Source organism: Rattus norvegicus, chromosome 18 (genome assembly GCF_036323735.1).
Source record: "Rattus norvegicus strain BN/NHsdMcwi chromosome 18, GRCr8, whole genome shotgun sequence".
NCBI classification, from domain to species: Eukaryota; Metazoa; Chordata; class Mammalia; order Rodentia; family Muridae; genus Rattus; species Rattus norvegicus.
Genome location: NC_086036.1, coordinates 59,383,106 through 59,407,235, shown reverse-complemented (window position 1 = coordinate 59,407,235; position 24,130 = coordinate 59,383,106). Strand labels below are relative to the sequence as shown.

The window sequence follows — 24,130 nt, the reverse complement described above, 5'->3', positions numbered from 1 at the left end:
CTTTTAGGAGCACTAGTGTAATCTTACTTCGTTCCTAAAAAAGGATGGAAAATGTTTTTAGTAAGAAAGATTAATAAACAATAGATTAAATCTAAGGCATGGCCATGAGAAATAACTAATTATAAATTACAAATGTGGTTTTTGTTGCAGTTGTTTGTTCAGTCTAATCAAGGAGAAGAAGAAACAACAAGAATTTCCTATTTTACTTTCATTGGTACTCCCGTCCAGGCAACAAATATGAATGACTTCAAACGAGTAAGTTGTTCAAGTGACAGTTAAGGAAAATACAATTTCAAAGGAAAAATTTCTTATATTTTAGTTGTCCTTGTTTATAAACATAAAGATTCAAAACTGTGTCTCATGAACGATTAAATGGAGGTACCATGTTGAGATATTCAACTAAAAAGTCTTTAGTAAATATAACTCTTAACTGATGGAAAAAATATTAGTACATACATCTGAGTAAGAAATAATAGTCTGATTATAGAAAATGCTTAGGAATAATGAAGAAATTATAGTTGAATTATTACTTGGAAGTCATAGTAAGATTTTAAGGACTTTGCTGATAGTGAAATGTATATACAAAGACTTGAATGGTTTTACTTTGAAAGAGTAAACCAATCTTAACACATGGACGTGTCTGACCTTCTAAGCACTGTCTGTGTTCTTTTAAAGTGACTGTAAGTCTTCTCCTATTTTTATAACTATTCGTCTGTGTTCTTGGAGGATGCAACCCTAAGGCTTCTTTCTGTTGAGTTTACTGTATACCAAGGACTTTGAGGAGTGAGGGCCAGCCTCTTCCCATGCTTTCTGGGACACCTTGTTACTGGCAGCAGTTGTGTGGGTGGCTTTTAAATATGCAGAGGTGCCAAACCTGCTGGGAAACATGACTACAGGAAACACTGGCTACAGTACTTCTCATGGTTGTGCTTAGCCAATGGTCTAGGATGTAATTACCAGGGATGAGTTTCCTTAGGGCTGCCAGTTCACCAAGGATATGGTTCCCAGCACACTTCGTGCAGGGACTTATTTTGTGGAGTTAGAACATCCTGAGAAGTCTTTTTCTTTTTGGTGATAGCTATAGACCTGATTTAATTATAGAAAATTAAATTCCTTAGCCGTAGATGGTCCAGTGAGGTGCATGTTGGCTTTTTTAAAAAATTGGAAGACCTGGACAGCACATGCTGGTTACTTTTCAGTGGCTTCTGACAATCATAGCTTGAGTTTGAGGAGCTGTGGGAATAATTGAGAACTTAGCGCTGCTGTGCCCAGGTGTTTTGCATGTGTAAAATGCTTAGTCAGGAGAAGCAGGTAGAAAGCAGCTTCATTTTTACCGTATGGGATGCATTTTCCTTTAAAAATAAACGCACGACAGAGATGTTTGGCTGTCTGCTTATCTGGCTTGACTTAAATGCACTGGCCTGGCTCTAGCTGTTCATTGTATAGTTTGTCGCCGGCTTAGCTCTTCTGTAAGGTTTATACTGTGTATCAGGTTAATATCTTCCTACCATTAAGTTTTGCCTCAATATCCTATTTGTTCCTTCAGTGTTTGCTGCTTAACTTCTGTTTTTGATGCAAGTAATATTCTATTCTGCGTTTTTACCAGTCAGCTGTTCAGTTGTAATTTTTGTGTTTTGCCTTAGTGACTGTCTTAAGTATTGTTCACAAACCCGTCTAGCTTGTTTAGCCTTTTCTTTTTGCCTTCCAAAGCTGCTTTTGAGGAGGGTGCTTGCTTGAGAGTTTTTTTATTATTTGTGTACCTTTTTCACCTTATTTAAATGATGGAAAAATAACAGTTCTTAAACTTTCTGGTTTTGGCTATCATTTAAAGTATGAAAGATGATTGAAGATCAATAAGCATTTTTTTGTTGTTGTTTTGTTTTGAGCCAGGGTGAGACAGGGTTTGCTGTACTAGAACTCACTTTGTAGTCCAGGCTGGCAGTTTAAGTTCACAGAAATCTCCCTGCCTCTGCCTCCCAAGTTTGGGGGTTAAAAGCTGGATTGAAAGTCCGGCCAAGTAGAGTTTTTATTAATATACTTATTTAGTAGCAATTAAACAGGGAATCCAGGATAGTGGCTCATACCTGTAATTTTCAGTACTTGGGAAGTTGTGGTAGCTTTGCTACCTCATTTGAGGCCTTTATTCAAAGGAAAAAGATTAGTTGGGAAAATTTTAAATTACAATTAATAAATCTATTATATATTAGTAACTGTATGTTTTTAATTAAATGTTTTCTAATTAAAACAGAGTTATATCACTTTCCCCTCTTGCCTCCCTCCGCCCCTTCCTGTTCTAAGTTGTTGGCAACTGTCCACCCTCTATCTCAAGTCGGCAGCCCGTTTTCTTCAGTCGCATTCATTCCGTACTCATCGTGCTCTGCTTTACAACCTGGGAGAGGGCAAGTTTCCCCATGGATATTAACAGGTCCATTGATTTTGCTGTTGTTCCTGTCTTACTTGTGTAGACTTTCTAGGAGAATGTTTGAGTGGGTATCTGACATTCTGGTTCTTAGACTCTTTTTGCCCTCTCTTCCAGTGTCCCCTCATGCAGAGGTGCAGGAGCTGTGGAAACCCCTGGGGCTGGCTCCATGTGATCCTTTGATCTCTGCCTTGTGTCTAGTTCTGTTTTTCTGTGATGGTTTCCATTTTCTCTACGGAAAAGATTTGATGAGGTCTGTGGATGTAAGGATAAGATTTAAAATGTAGTAATGGGTATGCTGATCTAGCAGAGTGGCAGTAATAGGTGTTTTCTAATGTCCATGACCTCTGTAGTCCGGGAAGCTGGCTGGTTCCAGTTAGACACTGTTGGTTGCCACCACCGTGTGACTGCCCTCCTTGCTCCTTTGTGTATCCTGCTGTGTCGGTGCCTGTTGTGCTTCCTCATTGTTGCTGCTGGACAGAGCTGAGTAATTGCTTGCCTTCCTTGATAGTTTTTGTAGTATTTTCTGAAATCATGACAATTAGACTATGGGAAAGAGGCTTTCTGGGTCATATGTCCTCATGTCTGGTGTCTTCAGCAGTAATCCAACCTTCAACCCTTGAGCGACAACCAAAGGTTGGCTACATTGGTAGTCAGTATTGTTTTGGGAGTCCCTTGGATAACAGTCCCCAAGCCTGCAAAGGTTTTATCTCTGGTACTGAGCTTGTTAGCCTGTGGTTCTTGTGCAGAGCCTTGTTACCTCATAGCTTAACTGCCTTCAGGGTGCAAGTGCATGTGTGCGTGTGTGCGTACATTCACGTATATATTGTGTATAATTTTAGGCAAATATGAGATGATTTCTTGAGACTTTATCAAGCCATTGTGGTGTTATTCATCCCTCTTCCTTCTGTATTGATCTTCCTTCTCCCCCTTTGGATCTACCCACTCCCTTTTCTATCACCTGTGTCCTGCTATTTCCCCTTTCAGGCCCCATCTCCCGCCCTGCTCTTCTCAGTTCTGTGGTTACTCCGTGTAGGAGGCACAGATGAGAGAGAACATACAGCATGACATTCGTCTTTCGAGATCTTGGCTACTCTTTTCTAGGTCCATCCATTCACCTGCACATTTGGTTGAGGTAGGGTGACTGATGCAAGTGTGAGGCCTTACCAAGAGAAGGTTAAACTGGGAATAAAAAAGCCCATGATGAGTAAATGTATTCTACATTAGCAGTAATATTTTTAATAAAAACACATTTTTCAGGGCCTGGAAGCATAGTTTAATGGTTAAAAGCACTTGTTTCTCTCCCAGAGGACCCGGGTTTGACATGGTGGTTCACAGCAGTTTGGAACTCTGGTTTCAGTATATGTGCTGCTGTAGCGAGCACAGAGCTCTGGTTTCAGAGAATTAAAAGCCTCCTCTGTGAACACCAGGCACACACATCCTACACACATGTATGCAGAATGCTTATACACATAAAATAAAATTTAAAAATCTGAAAAAGCCTACCTTTTTCAATAGAAAAACCACTTTAATAAGAATAACATTGGTTTATATTTTTATGAAATATTCACTAATATTCTCAATATTATCATGAGAGTAGAGTTCTCATGATAATATTGGTTTCTGTATTCAGCCTGTTATGGCATGTACCATTTGTGCTGTATTTAAAGAGAATGAGAATTTGAAAGAAAATAATTGTAAGATAGTTTTGACTTCAGACTTCCTTAAAGATCAGTTTTACGGTCCCTAGCAGTGGTGCTATGAGAAGAATTTAAAAACAGGATTCAGAACCCTTTGGCTTCGAAATTGAAGTTTTAATTGGTTGAATGCTTTTCTTAGGTATATTAAGAATATTAATATTACATTGATTTGTAATTGCTTCTGGTGAGATTTATTCTGATTGCAGGTACTAATTTTTTTTTCTTATCTTTATTAACTTGAGTATTTCTTATTTACATTTCGATCGTTAATTCCCCTTCCCGGTTTCCGGGCCAACATTCCCCTAACTCCTCCCCCTCCCCTTCTATAGTGGTGTTCCCCTCCCCATCCTCCCCCCATTACCACCCTCCCCTCAACAATCAGGTTCACTGGGGGTTCAGTCTTGGCAGGACCCAGGGCTTCCCCTTCCACTGGTGCTCTTACTAGGATATTCATTGCTACCTATGAGGTCAGAGTCCAGGGTCAGTCCATGTATAGTCTTTAGGTAGTGGCTTAGTCCCTGGAAGCTCTGGTTGCTTGGCATTGTTGTTCATATGGGGTCTCGAGCCCCTCAAGCTTTCCAGTTCTTTCTCTGATTCCTTCAGCGGGGGTCCCGTTCTCAGTTCAGTGGTTTGCTGCGGGCATTCGCCTCTGTATTTGCTGTATTCTGGCTGTGTCTCTCAGGAGAGATCTACATCCGGCTCCTGTCGGTCTGCACTTCTTTGCTTCATCCATCTTATCTAATTGGGTGGCTGTATATGTATGGGCCACATGTGGGGCAGGCTCTGAATGGGTGTTCCTTCTGCCTCTGTTTTAAACTTTGCCTCCCTATTCCCACAGGCACTAATTTTTAATAGGGCTATTTTTTACATAAGAAACAATATTTTCAATATAGAAGAACCAGAGGATTTATATGAGATTGGCCTACTTGGTCCTTTTATAGAGTTCTTTATTAAAAACTATCAGCTCTGGGTTCCAGTTTGGGACAGTAATGTGTTCGACTTTTCTGTTTATGTATTACCATGCCACAGCAATTATTGTCCCTATTTGTAACAGGATTGTATTCTTATGTAGCAGCAGAAACATGACAGTGAAAATATTCTCACATATTTTCAGCACAATATTTTCTCCTTTTGACCATCTTTAGGAAAGTAGGAAAAAACTGTGGATACAGGGAGTGTTGATGTGTTTTAAATGTAGAATTTGGACAGAGGAAACCATAGAGAGTGAATAGGTGCCCCGGACAGAATGGAAACATTGAGACCCAGGCACGAAAATTCAAAGGTGCAGAAGTCATCCAATGACAAGTCAAATGTGACACTTATCTCCCTTTACAGTGTAGTTGATCTGAAAGGCTCTGTGTTGTAAATTTTGAATTTTCAAAATATATTTGGTATGTAGTCTATAGTAAGTAAAGATATATTTGATAATTGTGCTGTAGTGGAGAGAGAGCAACATCAAATGGTTTAATGGATCACACAGTAAGTTTTAAGTCTTTCAGTGTACATTCTGTTGTGTGAGTTATTTGTAGATTATTTTAGTTTTCAGCATGTCAATGACCCTCCCCCATGTCACTGAGGTGACAGAAGCTAAGGTAATCCTGAGAGATCTTGGTTGTGGAGAGTTACTTTAGAAGCCTCTGCATGCCGCCACAGCTTTGTCACTCACCATAGAGCTGCTGGAATAGAACGGCCTTGTCTTCGTCTGGTTTTGCCCTCAAAGCTGTCATGCACACTGTGGCTGTTTGCTGTCAATGCATTCTTCATGGTACAGCATGGAGAGCTTCAGTTCTGACTGAGAGTGAAGATCTTCTTTGCTAAAACAGACTTTTTACATACATTGCTTTATATTAAAATGCAAGTGTGCAAAAGTGAGAAATTTGGGGCTTTCGCTTTTTAGGGTACAAAGCGCATGTGAAAAGTAGACCACATTTTATCACTTTTTATAAAGATAGACTTTTCTAAACTGGCCATTTACCACATACGCTATTTTTATAACGCTTCTATCTGTTTATTTTTCAGCTTTTTTAATACAACTCAATGAACTAAAAGCAGAAGATTTTTTTAAATGAAGTAATATACAGATAAACTTGTCTCACTGTCCCCCGCACCCCTCGCTTCATTGCTCATCTGTCACCCACCCTCCACCCTCCCCGTTTGTTGCTCTGAGATTTCTTCAGCCTCAGCATCTGGATCAGCCTCTTGTCACCTAGAGTCCTCCACCATCTCTTCCTCAGATCCACCACTCACCACTCAGTTGTCCCTTTCTTTTGCTTGCGATCAGGTGCCTGCCTTTTCTTCCCGCACTGTGAGCTCACAAGGCAGTTCTGTTTTTGGTTTTTAACCTACTGCTGTTTTGTTTAATATTTTGAGAAATAATTTTGAAGTAAAACTTAAATATTACAAATGCTTTTAAATTTAATTAGTTGAGTAATATTTTCATCCATTTTAATGTTTTATATTTTAGGAGCAGGAGAATTGTTTTAGAAAGTACAAGTTTTTCTTTTGCCTTTTTTGCCTTTTTGTGGTTGTTTTTAACTAGAGCTAGTGTTGCATACTTCTTAGGCTGTAGTTGCAAGCTGTGAGTTTTCTCACTGGAACAGTATCCTCAATCTTTTTGTGGTGTATCCTCCATGCTGAACTCGAGGCCAGTGGAAGGACATACGGACTAAACACCAGGCTGGGTTAAAACACTAATGCAGAAGATCAATGGATTCTTTACTGAGTGAAAGCCTTTAACATCTAATTGTGATGTACCTAGACTTTGGTCTCTCTGGGGTGTAATAGAAAGAATTAAGACAGAATAAAAGAGCTTATGTGGGGTAAGAGTCTGCATGGAATGCTCAATTTCTTCTTCTTTTACAGAGAATACATATTGGCAAGTTGAGAGTTGTCAGCCTGTGAAACAGTATGCAGACTTGCATCTTCTACTGTATCACATCCTCTAAAATTTTGTTTTACTATTAATTGTTTTCTTTTGCTTAATCTAATAGCTCCCTGTTGCATTTCCTAAGTAATATAGTGATTAGTAATTTTGTATAGTGTGTCAGCTAAAATTCTTTCATGGAATAAGCGGTACCCTCTCCCTGAAGTCTGGTGTATTTTTTTTTCTTTTTTTCTTTTTTTTTTTGGTTCTTTTTTTCGGAGCTGGGGACCGAACCCAGGGCCTATGCTTCCTAGGCAAGCGCTCTACCACAGAGCTAAATCCCCAACCCCAAGTCTGGTGTATTTTAAAGCCCGTTTTCTTACCTGTGTCCATTCTTCTGTTTTCTGATGCTATTGTCCCTTTAACTTCTGAGCTATTCTGTTATAGTTTGCATGGGCCAAAGAGGGCTTTCTTTAAAAGTTGTCCCTGGCTTGAGTGGAAAACAAACTACACAAAAACTCAGAAACATCATCTTTCTGTAGTTAATAATTCTCAGTGGAAGGTGTTTCTAAGTCTGTTCTCATGAATGACATTGCCCCAGCTATTTTCTATTATGCACGTGTATTAATAGCCTGTGGACACTACTATTAAGAACAGAATCACTTTAAAATAAGAAACTTTCTTCATGTACTTATTAGTCTTTTTATTACCAACAAACATGTACTTCATTTTAAAGGGGATTTCTTTTGAGAAATTTATGCTGTGAGAATATATTATCTAACGATACACTCTGTTTAGGTAAATTACTCTAGAGCACAGAACCAGCAGAGGACCTATTTTCATGACTTTTTGGTAGATTACCAGGTCTTTTTTGTGTCTGTATGTTATGACATTTATAGGAACTAAGGTATTTTTATAGACCTTCAATACTAGTTTTTTTTTTCTCTTTAATTGCTCAGATGCAAGGTTTATTTTTTATATTTCTTATAGACCATTTCTAGCAACCAGGTTTTTTAAAAAGCTAGAAAAGAACTCATCATTGTCAGTCTGTATTCATATTGAAGGAAATGTCTAGAAGAAGTGACTTTAGCGTATCATTTTAAATACAGGTTATTCTGTAATCAACATTAGATGTCTAATTGCCTAAAACTAGTACACTAAGAATGTCTTACTCACATAGCATCCCTTTTTTTTTTTAAAATTAACTTCTCTAAACTGTCAACTTGGCTTGGAAAAGTTAAATTTCTTCTTAAGACAGAATGGAAAACCAAAAGTAGCTTGCATGTGTTTAATTCCTTGTGTTTAGGGGAAGGGGATATTACAGTTTGCTGCCACAATAAAATCACATTGCATGTGAAAAAGATTCAAGGTTAAAAATTAATACAAGGACAAAAGGACAAAAGTCTTTTTGAACTTACTACGTTAGTATCTATTTTAAACTGAATCATTAAGTTATACATAATTGTACTTTTTATTTTTGTTTTTCTAGGTAGTTGGCAAAAAGGGGGAAAGCCATTAGGGTACAAAAGACACTGGAAGACTACTGCAGTCAGATTTGCAGCTCCTGGATAATTGCTTGATTCTCTTCGGAAACTGTTAATCTTTTATTTGTTGCCAGTACCAATAAATCATTGCTTTTGTTCAGATGGTAATACTAGTGTTTCTATTGTAATCTTGATACATGCAGTTGTAAATAAAAGTCATTACTTTGCCAAGCTTAAATTTTTGTCATTCTGTATAAATGCATTCTCTCTCTTTTTATTTGAACATAGGCTAAGCTTTTGTTTTAGAAGAGTTGTTGACTAAAAGCTAGTCTGTCTCTAAAGGAGCGGAATGTTGCAGGACTTGGGAGCACTGTCTATACATGTGGAGTGTTTTGATATGGACTTGAGACATCCGTATATGTGGAATGTTTTGATGCATGGATTTGGGATGGTTAATCAAGTTCAAGACCATACTGACTTATTCTATCAAAAGATATTTAGGGATCTAGGCTTTATAAATTTACTCAATTCTAAGCATCTATTACTCCTGTCACTGGCAGTTAACAGGTTTACAAATGTTTTGTTTCTAAGTTATCTTCACCATTGATATCCTTGTGTACCTGCCGCCCAGATGGTGGGATTGTAAGCATATACCACTCTCGTGCCAAGATTTTAACTCTCTGTATAAACCTAAAAGTTAGAGTTAGCTATTCCCTTTAATAAGGCAGGCATTAATACTAAATTCAGAAAATTTGGAAAAATATAATACAACGAATTTATCGAAATTTAGAAGTGGAATCTAATCTAATTTATTATCTTAAGTTCACCAAAACATTCACTCTAAATATATAGATAGATAAAGCTTAAAATGAGTTGTCTCAACTGATTGAAAGGTCTTTCACAATAGACTGGCTAAGACAAATATTTGTTCTTACATGCTTTTTTAACACTTAATATTGGCAAATTTAATGTTTAAATACTTTATTTTTTATGTGCATGTGTGTTTTGCCTCCGTGTGTGTATTCATGTGGGTGTGGTGCCTAACAGAGGCCAGAAGAGCCTCAGAAACCCTGGAAAAGGGGTGGGAGCTGCTTGGGAACTGCCGTGTGGGTGGTAGGAACAAACCCCGGCCTCTACAAGACTGCTGCTCCAGCCCACAAGGTTGTCTTGTACTTGATTACTTTAAAAGCATATGTAAGACTATAATTTGTAATTCAGTTACACATTTGAGGACATTCTTATCTAGAAATAGTACAGAGATTCGCCCTTTGGATACTAATGTATTTATACATAATTATGAAAAAACTATCGTCGTTGTTGAAGTAGTGTTGAAGTACTCCTTTTCTGAAACTTGTGTCCTTACGTGATGTTCAGATCATTTGTATGTGAGTACAGTAACTGGTCTGTGTTGCGGCTGTATTTTATGTATTTCACAGAGTTTGTTGACTCGGAACAAATGGAAGACAACAAAATAAAAGTTTATAGTACCTGTAAACCATCTTGAAGTTAATCACACCTGAAATGGAGAATACGATTAACAAGAAAAGTTGTAGTTTATACTTATCCTTTTTGGGGGGAATCATAAAAGTGCCTCATCTCAGGTGTAAATGGTCTCATCCTATTCGACTACTTGAAAAACCAAGTAAAAGTGGTTTCACATTTGCAAAGGATCAGACATGAGATTTCCTGTTGTTCATATGATTCCTGTTACTTTTTTGCAACTTACAGACATTCCATCATTCAAGTTGTAAATAGTGAAGAATGCTAGTAGGAAACTTACATGTGTCACAAACAAATACGCATAATTGAGATATAAAACCAAGCTAAAATGCTGTTTTCTGTTAAGCTAGTTAATATAAATATATATTTAAATATAAATAAGTATATTTACATGTAAGTTTTTCTCAAAAGAACATGAGGAATGTGTAGCCTTAGCTCTTTTATCATTAGCCATCCATTAATGTTTTCTAGAAAACTAATATTTATTACCAAAAATCTGCATGCATCGTTTTTCAAGTCAGGCTGCCTAGTTGAGACATACAATGAAATGCTCTGTCAGCAGAAACAAAGTATTGCCAAAGTATTGCTTTTCAGAGAAAGCCTAACAATAAGACCAGCCCTTGTTACTCCACTCAAGAGTTCCCGTTGGTCTTTATACTTTGACTATCTGCTGTCAAGTACCAAATAGGACCCTCTCGGCATACGAATGTATTGGATGGAGTTAGTCACCTAGCCTTCTGCCAACCGTGTTTCTTTAAATGATTAAAGATGTGTAAGATTTTTTTTGTACTGTTAATAGTTTTTGCTATTAGTGTATATTTAATACCAGCATTTGTTTTATGGATGTTGTTAGTATCAGATTGAGAGCATTGACATCACAATGTCAGCAACGAGATACAGTCTGTACATGACAAAGAGTTACATCCTTGTCAGATCTTAACGATATGAACAAGACCTGTACAATGACACCGTCAGCTGACTTGCCAAAATGGATGTCGTACAAGGCCAGATCTCTACATGAAAAGCTACTAAGAACCAGTCTTACCCGGGGAAAGGTCTCTTGGTAAGTTATCCAATCCCAAGTGGCCAGCCCTAAATACAAACGAGCAATCCCAAATGTACTTGCAGGTTATATTCACGTACATGCATATGTGGACATGTCTGCTATTGCTGTGAATACCCCTGACCAAGGCGTGCTTCAGAAGAACTCATTGACCCTGACTCAGAGGGTGAGTCTGAGCGTTGTGTTGGGGAGCATGGCAGGAGGCAAGCGGGCATGGTACTGGGAGGGTAGCTGAATTCCTGCGTACAGTCTGATCCAGAACTATGAGGCAAGGAGAGCCAACTGGGAATGGTGTGGGCCTTTGAAATCACAGCAGAAAAAGGAGGGATTATGTTACAATTACATTTAAAAATATAAGGTGACTGATACGTAGCTTATTTGAATCAATACCAATACCCTTGGTTTCTTTTTTTATTACACCAAAGACAATTTTTGTCTACAATTTCTTAAGTGTTGTTTATATATGAAAATTTCAATGTCTCATTTGTCTACTCACCTCACTTGATTATCATGTTTGAGAAATATTGATACAGGAGAAATTGGAATTTACTCCTAAAGTTTTTAGTCTCATTAATAAAGTGCATTTTAATATATGTTTGTTGTTTATTTATTTGAGATAGGGTCTCACTGTGGAGGGCTGTCCTGGATGGAACTTACTATGTAGATCAGGCTGGCCTTCCAAGAGGTTTTCCCGCCTCTCTGCCTCCCAACTGCTGGGGTTGAAGGCACATAGTACATTTTGTAAAGGGAGCGAGGGGCAAGGGGTAGTTTATTATGGGTATGGAGGGTTTTTTTGTTTTTGTTTTTGTTTTTGTTTTTCTTTGAGATCATTACCCAGGAACACATTTAAGTTACCTCAAGTTTTGTGTTTCAGCGTGGAGCTTTTTTTTGTTTCATGAACTTTTATAGTTTGCAGAAAAAAAGAAAGTCAAATTACAGCAAGTTTAAAATACATTGGTGGTTTCATTAATAAGAGAATTTAACGATGGGCCCAAATAAGTGCTCAAGGACCATTTTATTAGAATTTAGAAACAAGCCTAGGGCAGTAAACTTCATTAGCTACCAAGAGAATAGAGAAGGAGGGAGAAGCTGAACAACGCTGACGTGGAGGTCAGATGTCCAGACAAGCAGCCATGGGGAGGGAGGCTTTGGAGAAAGTAAAGATGCCAGAGTGTTTGGGGGCACTTGAAGTATTGGGCATGCTTAGGATGCAGAAGAAACGTTTTCTGAGTTCTTCAGAGGAGCAGACTGACATGGAAAGCTTCAATCCTCAGCACAATAGGCGACACCATTTGTTTCTCATCTGGAGAATCCTTTTGTCATTTCCTGGCCCTCAGTAGGCTCCTATATTTGAATGCTTTTCCCTGGTTGGCACACTGTTTGGGAAGGATCATGAGGTGTGGCCTTATTGGAGGAGGTGTGTCACTGGGGGTGGGCTTTCAAAGCCCTTGCCAGACTAGTCTCTGCCTCCTGCTTATGGGTCAGATAGAAGCTTAGTTCCTGCTCCAGTACCAGGCCTGCCTGCCTGCCTACTGCAGTGCTCCTCACCGTGATGGACTCAACCTCTGAAAATGAGCAAGTCCCCGTTTTAATTTCTAAGTTGCTTTGGTCATGGTATCTCTTGACAGCAATAGAAAAGACGCCACTGCCATGTCACAGCACTAGTACACAGCACTGGTGCACTAAAGTATGTCTGCTTCATAGTGGGGAAGCTGCCCTGGCAAGTGCTGGGAAAGGCACGTGGATAGCATCCCTGGGACATATCTATCACAAAAAGTGCATTGTTAGCAGCGCTACATGCAGCAGGGCTGGTACATGCCACCGTATAGCAACACTGGTATATGGCAGGCATGTAAATATGTGCCCGTGCCATCACAGAAATGCTGGGACGTAGGAGTCATGCTGCGGCGTGGTTTTGTGCTGGGATATGACGGGCACTCAAACGTGTGTCTGCACCCTCATTTAGGTGGACACAGAAGGTATGTGAACAGACATGCCCGTTTGGTGACACTGTCACATGGTAAGCACTGGGATAGGCCTATCCTCATTGCTACCTGCTTGTGTTGGACATGGCAAGCATGTAAATGGTACTCCTCATGCTGTCGGTTGGTGATGCTGTCACACAGCAGGCATGCTTATGGCAGTGTACAAGGTAGGTGCCCAAACAGAATGGATATCCCACCATGTGATAGTGCTTAGACACGACAGACACATAAGCAAGTGTCCCTAAGCTGCCCTGCGCAGCCTTGGGATCTGGTATGGGTGCAGACAGGTATGCTCGTGCTGCCGGGTGGCAGGTCTGGCACACCACGGGTTTTAAAAAGGAGAGCTAGCACTACCATGCGGTGGCACTGGCAGATTGCACGAGTCCAAGCAGGTGTGCAGCAGAGCCATGTGCTCTGTGTCCCTGTGGGCAGCCCTGCCCATCCGTCAGTGCTGAGCACTGGGTACAAAGGCAGGTGTACTGTGCACAGGTAGTGATGCTGAGATCCAACATGTACTAACGTGCAGACACAGGTCGCCATGTGAGAGCACTGGGACATGACGGGCACACAAACAGATATATGCCCACGATGCCACTTAGTGAACTTAGCAGGTGCATAAACAGGAGTGTTGTGCCCCCACACGCTGGCATATGCCTGAATATGGATGCCTGTTGTAGTAAAATATAAAAAATAAAAAAGTAGGGTGGTCTTTTATCCCCACTAGGTCCAGCACCCCAGTTCCCCAAGATATCTGCTAGATATCTTGGCAGAAACACATCCCAACTCCGCAGCAGTCCAGTGTCTCCAGCCACCACACACTTTCCTACACTCAAACCGTCACATAAAAGAACACACAACACAATAATCTTTGACCCAATTGATAAGATATAATTGCTCACCTAAACACACAAAGCCCAGTACCATCCATCCCTTAAGAACATTTGTAACAACCTGTAAATACACAGAGCAGAATCTTAAGGTCACCTGCCATGGCTTCTCGCCCTCTCCCTCCTGTCTCCTTTTCGTTTCTGTCTCCTCCTCTTCCTTCAAGCTCTTCTCTCGCCCATCCTTCCTACTCATCCAATGACAGGCCTCCTTCTATCCTGTTCCTGCCCTCACCTGTATTTTACAATTTAAATGAGGGGAAAGTTCTCATGAAGTCACCTGATTCCTGAGCATGCGACTAGGCAGTGGAATTAGCATCAAAATACAGATAACTACAGGGCAAATCACAACACATAGTGGGATTGGCATGTGGCAGATGTACAAATGGGTGCCAGTGTCAGAACATGGCAGCACTGGAACATGGCACTTAAGCTAACACATGCCCACAGAGCCATGTGGCAGTGTTGGGACACAGAAAGCATTGCCCTCAGTACCATCGAAAGCAGGGGGACCTAGCAAGCAGGCAAGTGTATCTGTGCTGCCATGAAATGGTGTTGTGACCCGGCAGACAGGCAAACAGATGTACCCCTGCCACCAGGTGTGGCAGGCACATGGAAAGGCATTTCTGTGCTACCACCGTGTGGCGCTGGACATGGCAGTTGTGCTGGTTTGCATATGCGTAGCCCAGGGAATGGGTGCGGCCTTGTTGATTGAAAGTTGTGTCACTGTGGGGGTGGCCTTGGAGACCCTCCTCCTAGCTGCCTGGGGATGCTCAGTCTGTTCCTGGCTTCCTTCCCGTGAAAGATGTAGAACTCCGCTCCTCCTGCACCATGCCTGCCTGGATGCTGCCATGCTCCCACCTTGATGATAATGGACTGAGCCTCTGAACCTGTGAGCCAGGCCCAATTAAATGTTGTCCTTTATGAAACTTGCATTGGTCACGGTGTCTCTTCACAGCAATAAATCCCTCACTAAGGCAGCAGGTAAGCTGTGCTTTAGACCATGGGGCATGGACACAAGTGTACCCACACGGCCACCTAGAGTTGGGACACACCCATCATGTATGGAGACTGGCATAGCCGCACTGCCATGTGGTGACACTGGGACACAGCAGGTCCGCAAAAGTTATGTCTGTGTTGCCTGTGTGGCAGTGTTGGGACACAGTTCGGGTAGGTGCAGGGGTTTCTGTGTCATCATCAGAAGGCGGTACCGGATCTTGAAGGCTTTCAAACAGGTGAGCAATCCTCAGCACACGGCAGCACTAAGAGATGGCACCAATGTTCACGTGTGCCTCTGTTGCCACATGGCACCTTCAGATCGGCAGAAGTGTAACCACAACTGCCCCTGATACCATCCGCCAACACGGGGACACAGCAGGTGCATGACCAAGCATGCTGTATCACCAGGGGCGACTCAGCAGGCACAAACACAGATCCTCATGCTGTCTGATGGCTTTGCCAGGACATGGCAAGCCCGCACGACCATGTGTTGGCCTTGGGACATAAACACACGAACAGGTATGCCCAGTCCACTACAGGGCAGCACTGGGACAAGGCACAAGTGCAGACAGGTGCCTGTGCCATCGATACGTGGTGCTCTGACACCACACACTTTCATACAGGTGAGGCAGCACACTAGGACACAGCAGGTACAGGAACAGACATGGCTGCCTCCATGGACAGCCTCTGGGAAAGGGTAGACAAGCGACCAAAAGCAACCAAGCGTTCCTACCCTGACAGATGGCTGTGGCGGGAGACAGGCAGGTATGTGGACAGATGTGCCAAGGCTGTCTGAGTGTGGGGCTGGGGCACTCCAGCTTTCAAAGAACACGAGCCAGTGCTGTCGGGTGGGAGCATTAAGAGATGGCACGGGTGTGAAGAGGCGTGGCCTCAGGGTAGAAATGTAACACGGCAAGTGTATGACCAGGCCCATTCATGGCGCCACTCCTGGTGCTGTACCACCGTAGGAACGCACACAGGTGTGTTGTACCACCATGTGAAGGTGCTGGGACACAGCTGGGGTGCAAACGGGTGTGACCCAAAAATGGCAGGTGTGAACAGGTGCGAAAACCGTCACGTAGTAATTCTGGCACACAGTAGTCTCCCAAGTGCAGGTTCTATGTTGCCACGTGGCATCACCGGAGCAAACAGTTGCGGGAACAAGCGTGCCTATGCTTCCATGTGGAGTCAGGCGTGTGAACGAATGTGCCCACACAGCCAACTGGCCACAGTGGGACACGGCCTGGGTGTGAACAAGTGGGTCCATGCTGCCTGGGGGCAGTGCTGCAACACCGCAGGCTTGGGAACAGGGAAAACAGCACTGGGAGATGAAACAGGCATGGCTGTGCGGCTACACCGTGGCACTGGACTTGGCAGATAGCAAACTGGGCTGCCCGTGATGCCAGGGGAAGGTAGGTGCTGGAATGGACTGGTGACTGAGCTTACCCACACTACGTGGGGGTGTTGAAATCGCAGGTGCACAAAGAGGAGAGCTGTTCTGCCACGTGGGACCCTGCGAGTGTAGGAATGACGTCACCCATACCACCATGTGGTGGCCCTGGGACATGTGAAAATGCTACATTGTGGCATTAAATGTAGCAGGCACACCAACAGAAGTGCCATGCCGCCATACAGAGGCCCTGGAGCAGGATAAGCACATGAACAGGCCTGGGCATGTAAACAGCGCTCAGACATAACAGGAGCACGGAAAGGCAGTCTCATCCACCACATAGTCATGCAGGTGTGTGGCAGACACATGAACAGGTGTACCCAACACGTGACAGCGCTGGTACACAGCAGGTGTGCACACAGGCATGTATGGCAGGTTTAGTATCAGGAACCTGTGTGCCAGGTTGGCGGAGCTGGGACACGAAAGCCATGGAAACAAGCTGGGACACAGCAGGTGTGTGAACAAGAGAGCCGTGCTGTCATGATGTGGTCCTGGAACACAGCAGGTGCATTCAAAGACACAAGTACATCAGTACCTTGTGATGCTGGCACCCAGTAGCTGTGAGCATTCGTGCTCGCGTTGGCACACGACATGGCTGGGACACAATGGTTACAAAAGCAGTTATGTCTGTACTGCCCGGGGGGCAGCACTGAGACAGCAGATGTGCGAACTGGTTTTGCTGGCACCAGTGAAAGCACGCATGCTCTCATGGTCAGAGGGCAGCACTGACACATCTCAGGCTTTCAAACATGTAAGCCGGCAACACCAACATCATCGTCATGGAATGGTTGGGACAGGTGTGGCCATGCATTACACTGAAGTCCCAGCCTAGGCAGACGTGCACACGGGCTTGCCTGTGATGCCATGTGTTTTGGCTGGAACGTGGGAGTCACATGAATAGGCGTTCTCACACTACAATCCCTTGGTGGTATGATATCACAGCTTCCTGGGCCACCCTATGGTAGCACTGGGATATGGCAGTTATTCACACTTGCATGACCCTGCCACCACATGGCAGCTCTGGGACACGGAAAGGTATGCAAAATTGCATACCTGTGCCACCAAGGGGCAGCACGTGGGCACAGCACAGGTGCAAACATGTGCTGGCAGGGGTGTAGTGTTGGTCCACGACAGGCACATGAACAGGTGTGCACACACCACCAGGTGGCGTTATTGGGACCTGGCATACATGATAAAAAATCCCTGTGCCACCATACCATGGCACTGTATCACGGCAGACACAGGAACGGGAGCGCTCACCGCCGCTTGGCATGGCTGGGCTTGGCAGGCACATGGACGCTTATAAATATTTCTCCAGGTGACAATCCCGGGACACAGAGGAAGTACACAAAAAGTTTGTCTTGTGATGCCAGATGTTGGCGCTGAAACACAGCAGGTGCACAAACAGGCGTGTTGCACCTGCACGCACTGAGATATAGCAGTCAGGCAAACGTGTGGCAGGACTAGGACACTGCGGGTACGCTAATAGGAGTGCTGTTATCCTAAACAGTGGTGCGGGGACATATTGGTCAAAGCAGTGACAGAGCACATGGCAGGCACATAAACAGATGTTTCTACATCACACATGGCAGTACCGATATATGCATGTGCCTGTGCCACCTTGTGGAGATGCTGTGACATGACAGGCACAAGGACTATCATGCCTCCACTCTTTGGTAGCACGGAGACACGGAAATCCATGCACAGCACTGCCCGCCGTACCGTATGTCAGTCAGCATGAGGATATGCCTGGATGTGAAGATCTGTGCGCATGCCACCACATGGCCATGCTGGCCTCCGCAGATGTGAGAACAGTCCTGCCCATGACACCGCATGTAGGCACGGGGCAGAGCAGGTGCATAAACAGGCATGACCATGCCGCTGGGCTGGGAACAGCAGCTGGGTCCTTGGGAGCGTTGTGCCACCACGTGTTGTCTCTGGGACACAGCAAGTACAAGGAGTAAGTTTGCTGTCCTTCCCTGTGGTGGTGCCAGTGTGTGGCCGGTGACCAAGCAGGGTTTTCCACTCCTTGTGAGCTGCTACTGGGACCTAGCAGGCACATGAGGACACATGTTCCGTGCTGCCACTTGGGGCACCAGGAATAGCAGGTGTCTGTACATGGGAGTCCCTCTGAGTTGAGGTGACACTGGTGGGCCACCACGTGGCAGTGCTGGAAAATGGAAGCTATGGTAAAATGCCACCCTGTGCTGCCCTGTGGCAGTGCTGGGCACCGCAGGAGTGCCATGTTGATACATGGTGGCCCTGGGACATAGTAGGTGCTGGTGCATACCACAACATTGCAGCGCTGGTACACAGCAGGCATGCAAACAGATACGCCCAAACAGCTACATGTAGTGCTGGGACACCACAAGTGCATGAACAGAAGAGTCATGTCTGCATTGCCACATAGCAGTGGCACAACGCAGATGCAATCAGGGGTGCTCTTGCCACCAGAGGGCAGTGCTGGGACATCACAGGTTTTCAAACAGGCGAGCCATATGGCAGCACTGAGAGAGGGCCCAGGTGCAAGCAGGTGTGGCTGCGCCACCATTTGATGGTATCAGAGTTGGCAGACATGAGCAGGACGGCCAGGTACACCTCATTTCAGCACTGGGACACACGCAGCCAGTGTGCAAAGAGATGGGTACTGCTGTGGTGTGGTGATCGTGAACATGCATGTATGTATGTTTGGTGGCACTGGGACTGAGGAGGTGAGCAAGCAGACATGCTCAGGCCACCACATGGGGCTATTGAGACACGGCAGGTGCATGAATAGGAGAGACCTGCTGCCATGAGGAAGCACTAGGGCATGGTTGGTATGGGGACAGGCTTACCTGAATTGTCACATTGTGGGACTGGGATATGATAGACATGTGAACAGGTATGGTAGGACCCAGTACAAATGCAAACACTCATGATTGTGTCATGATGTGACAGTACTGGGACACCATAGGCATGTGAAATTGCATGCCCCTGCTATCGTGTGAGAGCGCCTGGACGCAGTGCAGGCGTGAACAAATGTTCCTGTGCTAGCAGGATCAGTGCTGGCACATGACAGACACAGACATGGGTGTCCATGCTGCTGTGTGATGGTCCTGAGACACGACAGGCATGACAACAGGTATGTCTACACGACCACCGGGCAACCTTGGGAAATGACAGGCTAACAAAATGACAGGCTAGCATGGTGGTACTCGGACATCACTGTTGTAACAGGTTTGCCAGTACATCCATATGCCAGCATGGGTACATGACAGGGGCATGAACAGACAAACAGTGCACCGCATGCCAGCAGGTGGCAGCACTGGTACACAGAAGGCATAGGAACAGATGTCTGCCCTGGGACATGGCAGGCACATGAACTGTCATGCCTGTGACACCAGGTGGCGGTGCTGGCACACGGAATGTCTAAAAACAGGTGTGTCTAGGCTACCATTTATGCAGGGCTGAGAAACAGCGAGTCCGTGAACAGTAGTGCCGTGCCATCACAGGGCGCAGGGGCACGGCGTGCAGAGGTGGTTACTGGTGCTGGCATATGGCATCTTTGAACACAACCGCCCACGCTGACATGTTGTGTTGCTGGGACACAGCAGGAATGAGGACAGGTGTACATGTGATGCTAGCGGGTGGCACTAAGACCAAGCAGACTTTTATAGGTGAGCCAGCACAGCCAAGTGCGACGCTGGAAGGTGGAACGGTTTAAAACAGCCACACTCCAGGATGCAGAAGGTGTGTGAACAGGCTTGTCCACACTGCCACTTGGCCAAATTGGGACATGTTAGGTGAATGTGCCAAGCTGCCATGTGGTGTCACTGGATACAGCAGGCATGCAACAGGTGTGCTTGGTTCTGGGACTTGGCAGGGACACTAATGTGCTGGCCGGCACGGCCACACGAAGACACGGGAGTATGGGAGATGCACAAACACACATGCCCACCCTGCTGTGTGACAGCATTGAGAGAGAACAGGCACATAAACAGGCCTGCCCATGATGCCTTGTGGTGGCGCTGGCACACCACAGGTACGTGAAAAATCACACCCACGCCACCAGAGGGCAGTGGTTGGACATGAAAGGCATGCCAAAGGTATATCCTTGCCACCGTATGGTGCCTCTGAGACACATCGGGCATGTTAATGGAGGTGTTCTCAACAGCACCAGTGTCCCTGGGACCGGGTCAGCATGTAAACGGGTGTGAGTGCCTCACCACACAGTGACACTGGGACATGGCAACTTCAGGAATAGTCTTGTCTACACCCCCATGCTGCAGAGCTAGGATGCGGTAAGTATATAAACTCCTCCCTCCTGTGACCTTCTATAGCAGGCTAGCCGGCTCACTTGCATGACTAGGTGACATGCAGGGACATGGCAGATGTAACACCAGGTATGCCCATGCCACCAGGTGGTAGTGTTTGCCCAGAATGAATGCATGAAAATGTGTGCCATGTAGTGACATTGGGACATGGCAGGTGCAAACGTGTGAGTGGCTGTGTAGGCCACCATGCGAAGGCACTGGGACATAGCAAGCTTGCAAACAGGGGTGCCCATGTGAACATGAGGTTACGTTGGAATGTGGTAGGTGCATGAGAAGGATTGCCTTGTGGTCATGTGTTAGCACTGGAGGCAGGTGCACAAAGAGACATGCTGTGCCACCAGATGGTAGCAGTTGGGACACAGCATCTGTGTTAATAGGACTGCACACATTTTCACACTTCCAAAAGGATTACACACTATCACCTTTACCCTAGTGGCTAGATTGTCTTCCTTCCTTCCTCCCTCCCTTTCCCTTCCTTCCTTCCTTCCTTCCTTCCTTCCTTCCTTCCTCCCTTCCTTCCTTTCATGTCAGAAAATTATCTTCCTTTTTGCATAAATATTAATTAAAAAATTAGCATACAAAGTAAGGGATTTTTATTGTGGTGTCATCTATCTTTTTATCCTGTATTTATTTTATGTATGTGTGTATGATAGGTGTGTGTCAGCCACTGTTTCATGTGCTGGACTGGCTGTGTAATCTTCAGGGGACTCTCTTGATATCCATTCTCACCATAAGAACACTGAGATTACATACACACACTATAGTGCCCAACATTCGCATGCATCCTGAGGATCAGAGCTCAGGTCTTCATGTCTGCCTGGCAAATGCTTTACTCACTGAACCATTTCCCGGTGCTCATTGAATTACTAGTGTACAGACGTTGTTCTGAATGCTCTCCCTCCTTCCCTTCTCCAGCCCCACCCCTCCTGCTGTCCCCAATAACCACGCTTTCGTGTCACATGTATGTTATTGCTCCTCCTTGAAGTCTCTTCTTCCCATCTCATGATCCCCTCTCTAGCTTCATCAGACCCACACATGATAACACTTAAAGTCTAGGACATCTATAGAAGAGAAAGCATGTAGTATTTGTCTTTTTGATACTGGATTTTTCTTTTGCCTAACATAATGACATTTGGCACTGTCCATTTTCTTGACAAAGGTCATAATTTCATTCTTTAGAGGTGAGTATAAGGTCACCATTCATATACATCACATTTTCTTTATTCATTTACCTGTTGATGGAGCCCTAAGCCCAAAGGGAGTCTCGTGGGAATAATCTCTAAATTGGGGAGAGTTAAGGCCCTCGAAAGAGGTGAAGATATAATGATATATTTTGACAACTGATTCAAAGTATATGGACCCCTATGACCACCACCATCATCCCAGCATCCCCCTTCGCTCCTTTCTCTTCAGCGTGTTCCCAACTGTGATTTGGAGCATGTTTGATTTTATAGAAATGATCCAGACAAGTGCTATTCATTTGCAAAGAATAGGCTCAGAGAACCAACTTGCAAACAAAAAGAGGTATCCATGGGGATTTATTGGATCAGATTCCCCAAAGTGTTCTGCCTTGCACTGTTCAGGGCTTGATGTTTGGACGGGGCACAGACAAAACTCCAAGTTATGTGTACATTTAACACCTCTGTGGGGTGTGGAATGACATCACATCTCCCAATGGGTGGCTTCTCCTATTCCAACTGATACTGTATAACTTTCCTCACAAGTACACAAAATAAAGCTGTACATATCAAGCAATGGTCTCTCAGATTTGATGGGCAGCCAGGAGACACTCCCACTTGCCTCCAAGATAAACCCCTGTAAAGATCTCTCATCAATTTCAGTAATCAATGTTTCCATCTGCTGCCTGGTTTGTGGCTAAGACCCAAGCTCATAAAACAAAGGGCTTGATAAGCACACGTTCTCCTGAGATGCCACACAGGGACAGACTGGCGTCTATCAGTTGTCAACAACGCAGAGTGACTTGGAAGGTTGTACAACTTACAGTAAAGTAAAGATGCTCTCACACATGCAGCCTGGATATTAAAAGCAATTAAATTGTTCTCATGGAGATCCTAGTTCCAATCCTAGTTTCTAACCCTCAGTTTAGGGGGGAAGCAAGCCTTACTTCTCATTTCTTGCACATGGATGAACAATTACCCTCTCAGTCCTGGCGGCCACCAATGCTAAAGTACCACGGTGATCGTAATTGCCTTCATTTAGACTGCCATATACATCTTATTTGTAAATGGCTAATGTATAAAAGGGATTTTTAAAAAAGGAGAAAACAAAGACTCCTCTCTCTTGATCACTTGAAAGTAAATTTGCTCCTTTTGTGTTCACTCAGCATTTCTAAGGAGCGAGACTGACAGAAAGATAAGTTCAGTGCTTGTGAGTCTCTGAAGGGCTGAGGCCCTGACAAAAGCTTAGTGAAGACAAAAATGATATGGAATTACAGAAGAAAAAGAACACATTTGTCCCATGGTGAGCTCTCCATCCACCCAGAGTAACTGTGTACATTTCTCTCCAGAAATGAAGAATATTGTGGGTGGAATCATTGTTTGCTCAGCCTAGGACACTCTGAGTACTTAGGTATGGTCAATACAGAAGCACAACGAAACTCAACGTGAGCATAGAGACTGTTAGATCCAGTTTGACTTGCACTGACAGAAAGTATAACGTGGCTATGCTGCTCCTTGGCCCCAGCTCTTTGTAAGTGAAGAAAGCTAGCACTGACCCCACAAAGTCTGATATGAATGGCAGTCCTGTTGATGGAAGTGGATGGTTCCAGGTAATGACTGCAGATTGTGGACAGTGGACTGAGGTAGTGCCTGCCTTTGTTGCAGAGTCTAGTACTGACCTTTTCAGGAAGCAATGGATACAATTAGTGGAATTTTGTCTTACTGTATTGGGCTCTGTGAATATTTTTTCTTTGCTATGCCGGTGGCTAACAATTCCTGAGATAAACTAGCCCTTGTTTAGTGTGGGGGACCCTGTAAAACTCACAGTCTGGGAAGATGATCCAGGTGAGGTGAAGAAGGAAACATAAGAGTCAGTAATATCCTTTCAGGTACTGGGTCAAAACTTACAGAATCTGACTTCATGGTTTATTCTTTTGACCCATTTAGGCTCAGTATTTCTACCTGATAATTATAGCAGCAACGTTTTAGGCACAGCTACGTAAAATAGCTCTTGCAAGGTAGCAAATCCTCTGTGACCTTTGCAATGAGAGTAAGTTCTACTGGTTGAGAAACAGAGCTCAGGGCTAGGGCCTAGAAGAAGGATCTGTGATTATGGTAAGGAGAGAGTCTACTGATGGAGTGTGCAAAGCACATGGCACCTCTTTCATAAGGATGAGTTCTTGTCACTGAGAGACAAAGCTCAGGATTAGAACCTAAACAATGCACAGGATATTGGATTCAGGTGGAGGCTGACTCCTGGTAGAAGAGCAAAGGATCACTAGGTGTTTGACC

The 24,130-nt window shown here is 44.1% G+C and overlaps 1 protein-coding gene across 3 annotated transcripts in view; it reads left to right on the top strand.

Moving 5' to 3' along the window:
* Window positions 1-9,961, top strand: part of Txnl1 (thioredoxin-like 1) — a 30,798-nt gene extending 20,837 nt beyond the window's left edge. The window contains exons 7-9 of one of the 3 annotated variants that reach the window (XM_006254827.5): window positions 151-255; window positions 6,982-7,024; window positions 8,472-9,961. In XM_006254827.5, the coding sequence (XP_006254889.1) occupies window positions 151-255; window positions 6,982-7,020 (144 nt within the window). In that variant the 3' untranslated portion in view covers window positions 7,021-7,024; window positions 8,472-9,961. Of the gene's footprint in view, window positions 1-150; window positions 256-6,138; window positions 6,943-6,981; window positions 7,025-8,471 lie in introns of those variants that run through there. The other 2 variants (NM_080887.2, XM_063277080.1) reach the window with 2 other exon arrangements.
* Window positions 9,962-24,130: the final 14,169 nt, after the last annotated feature.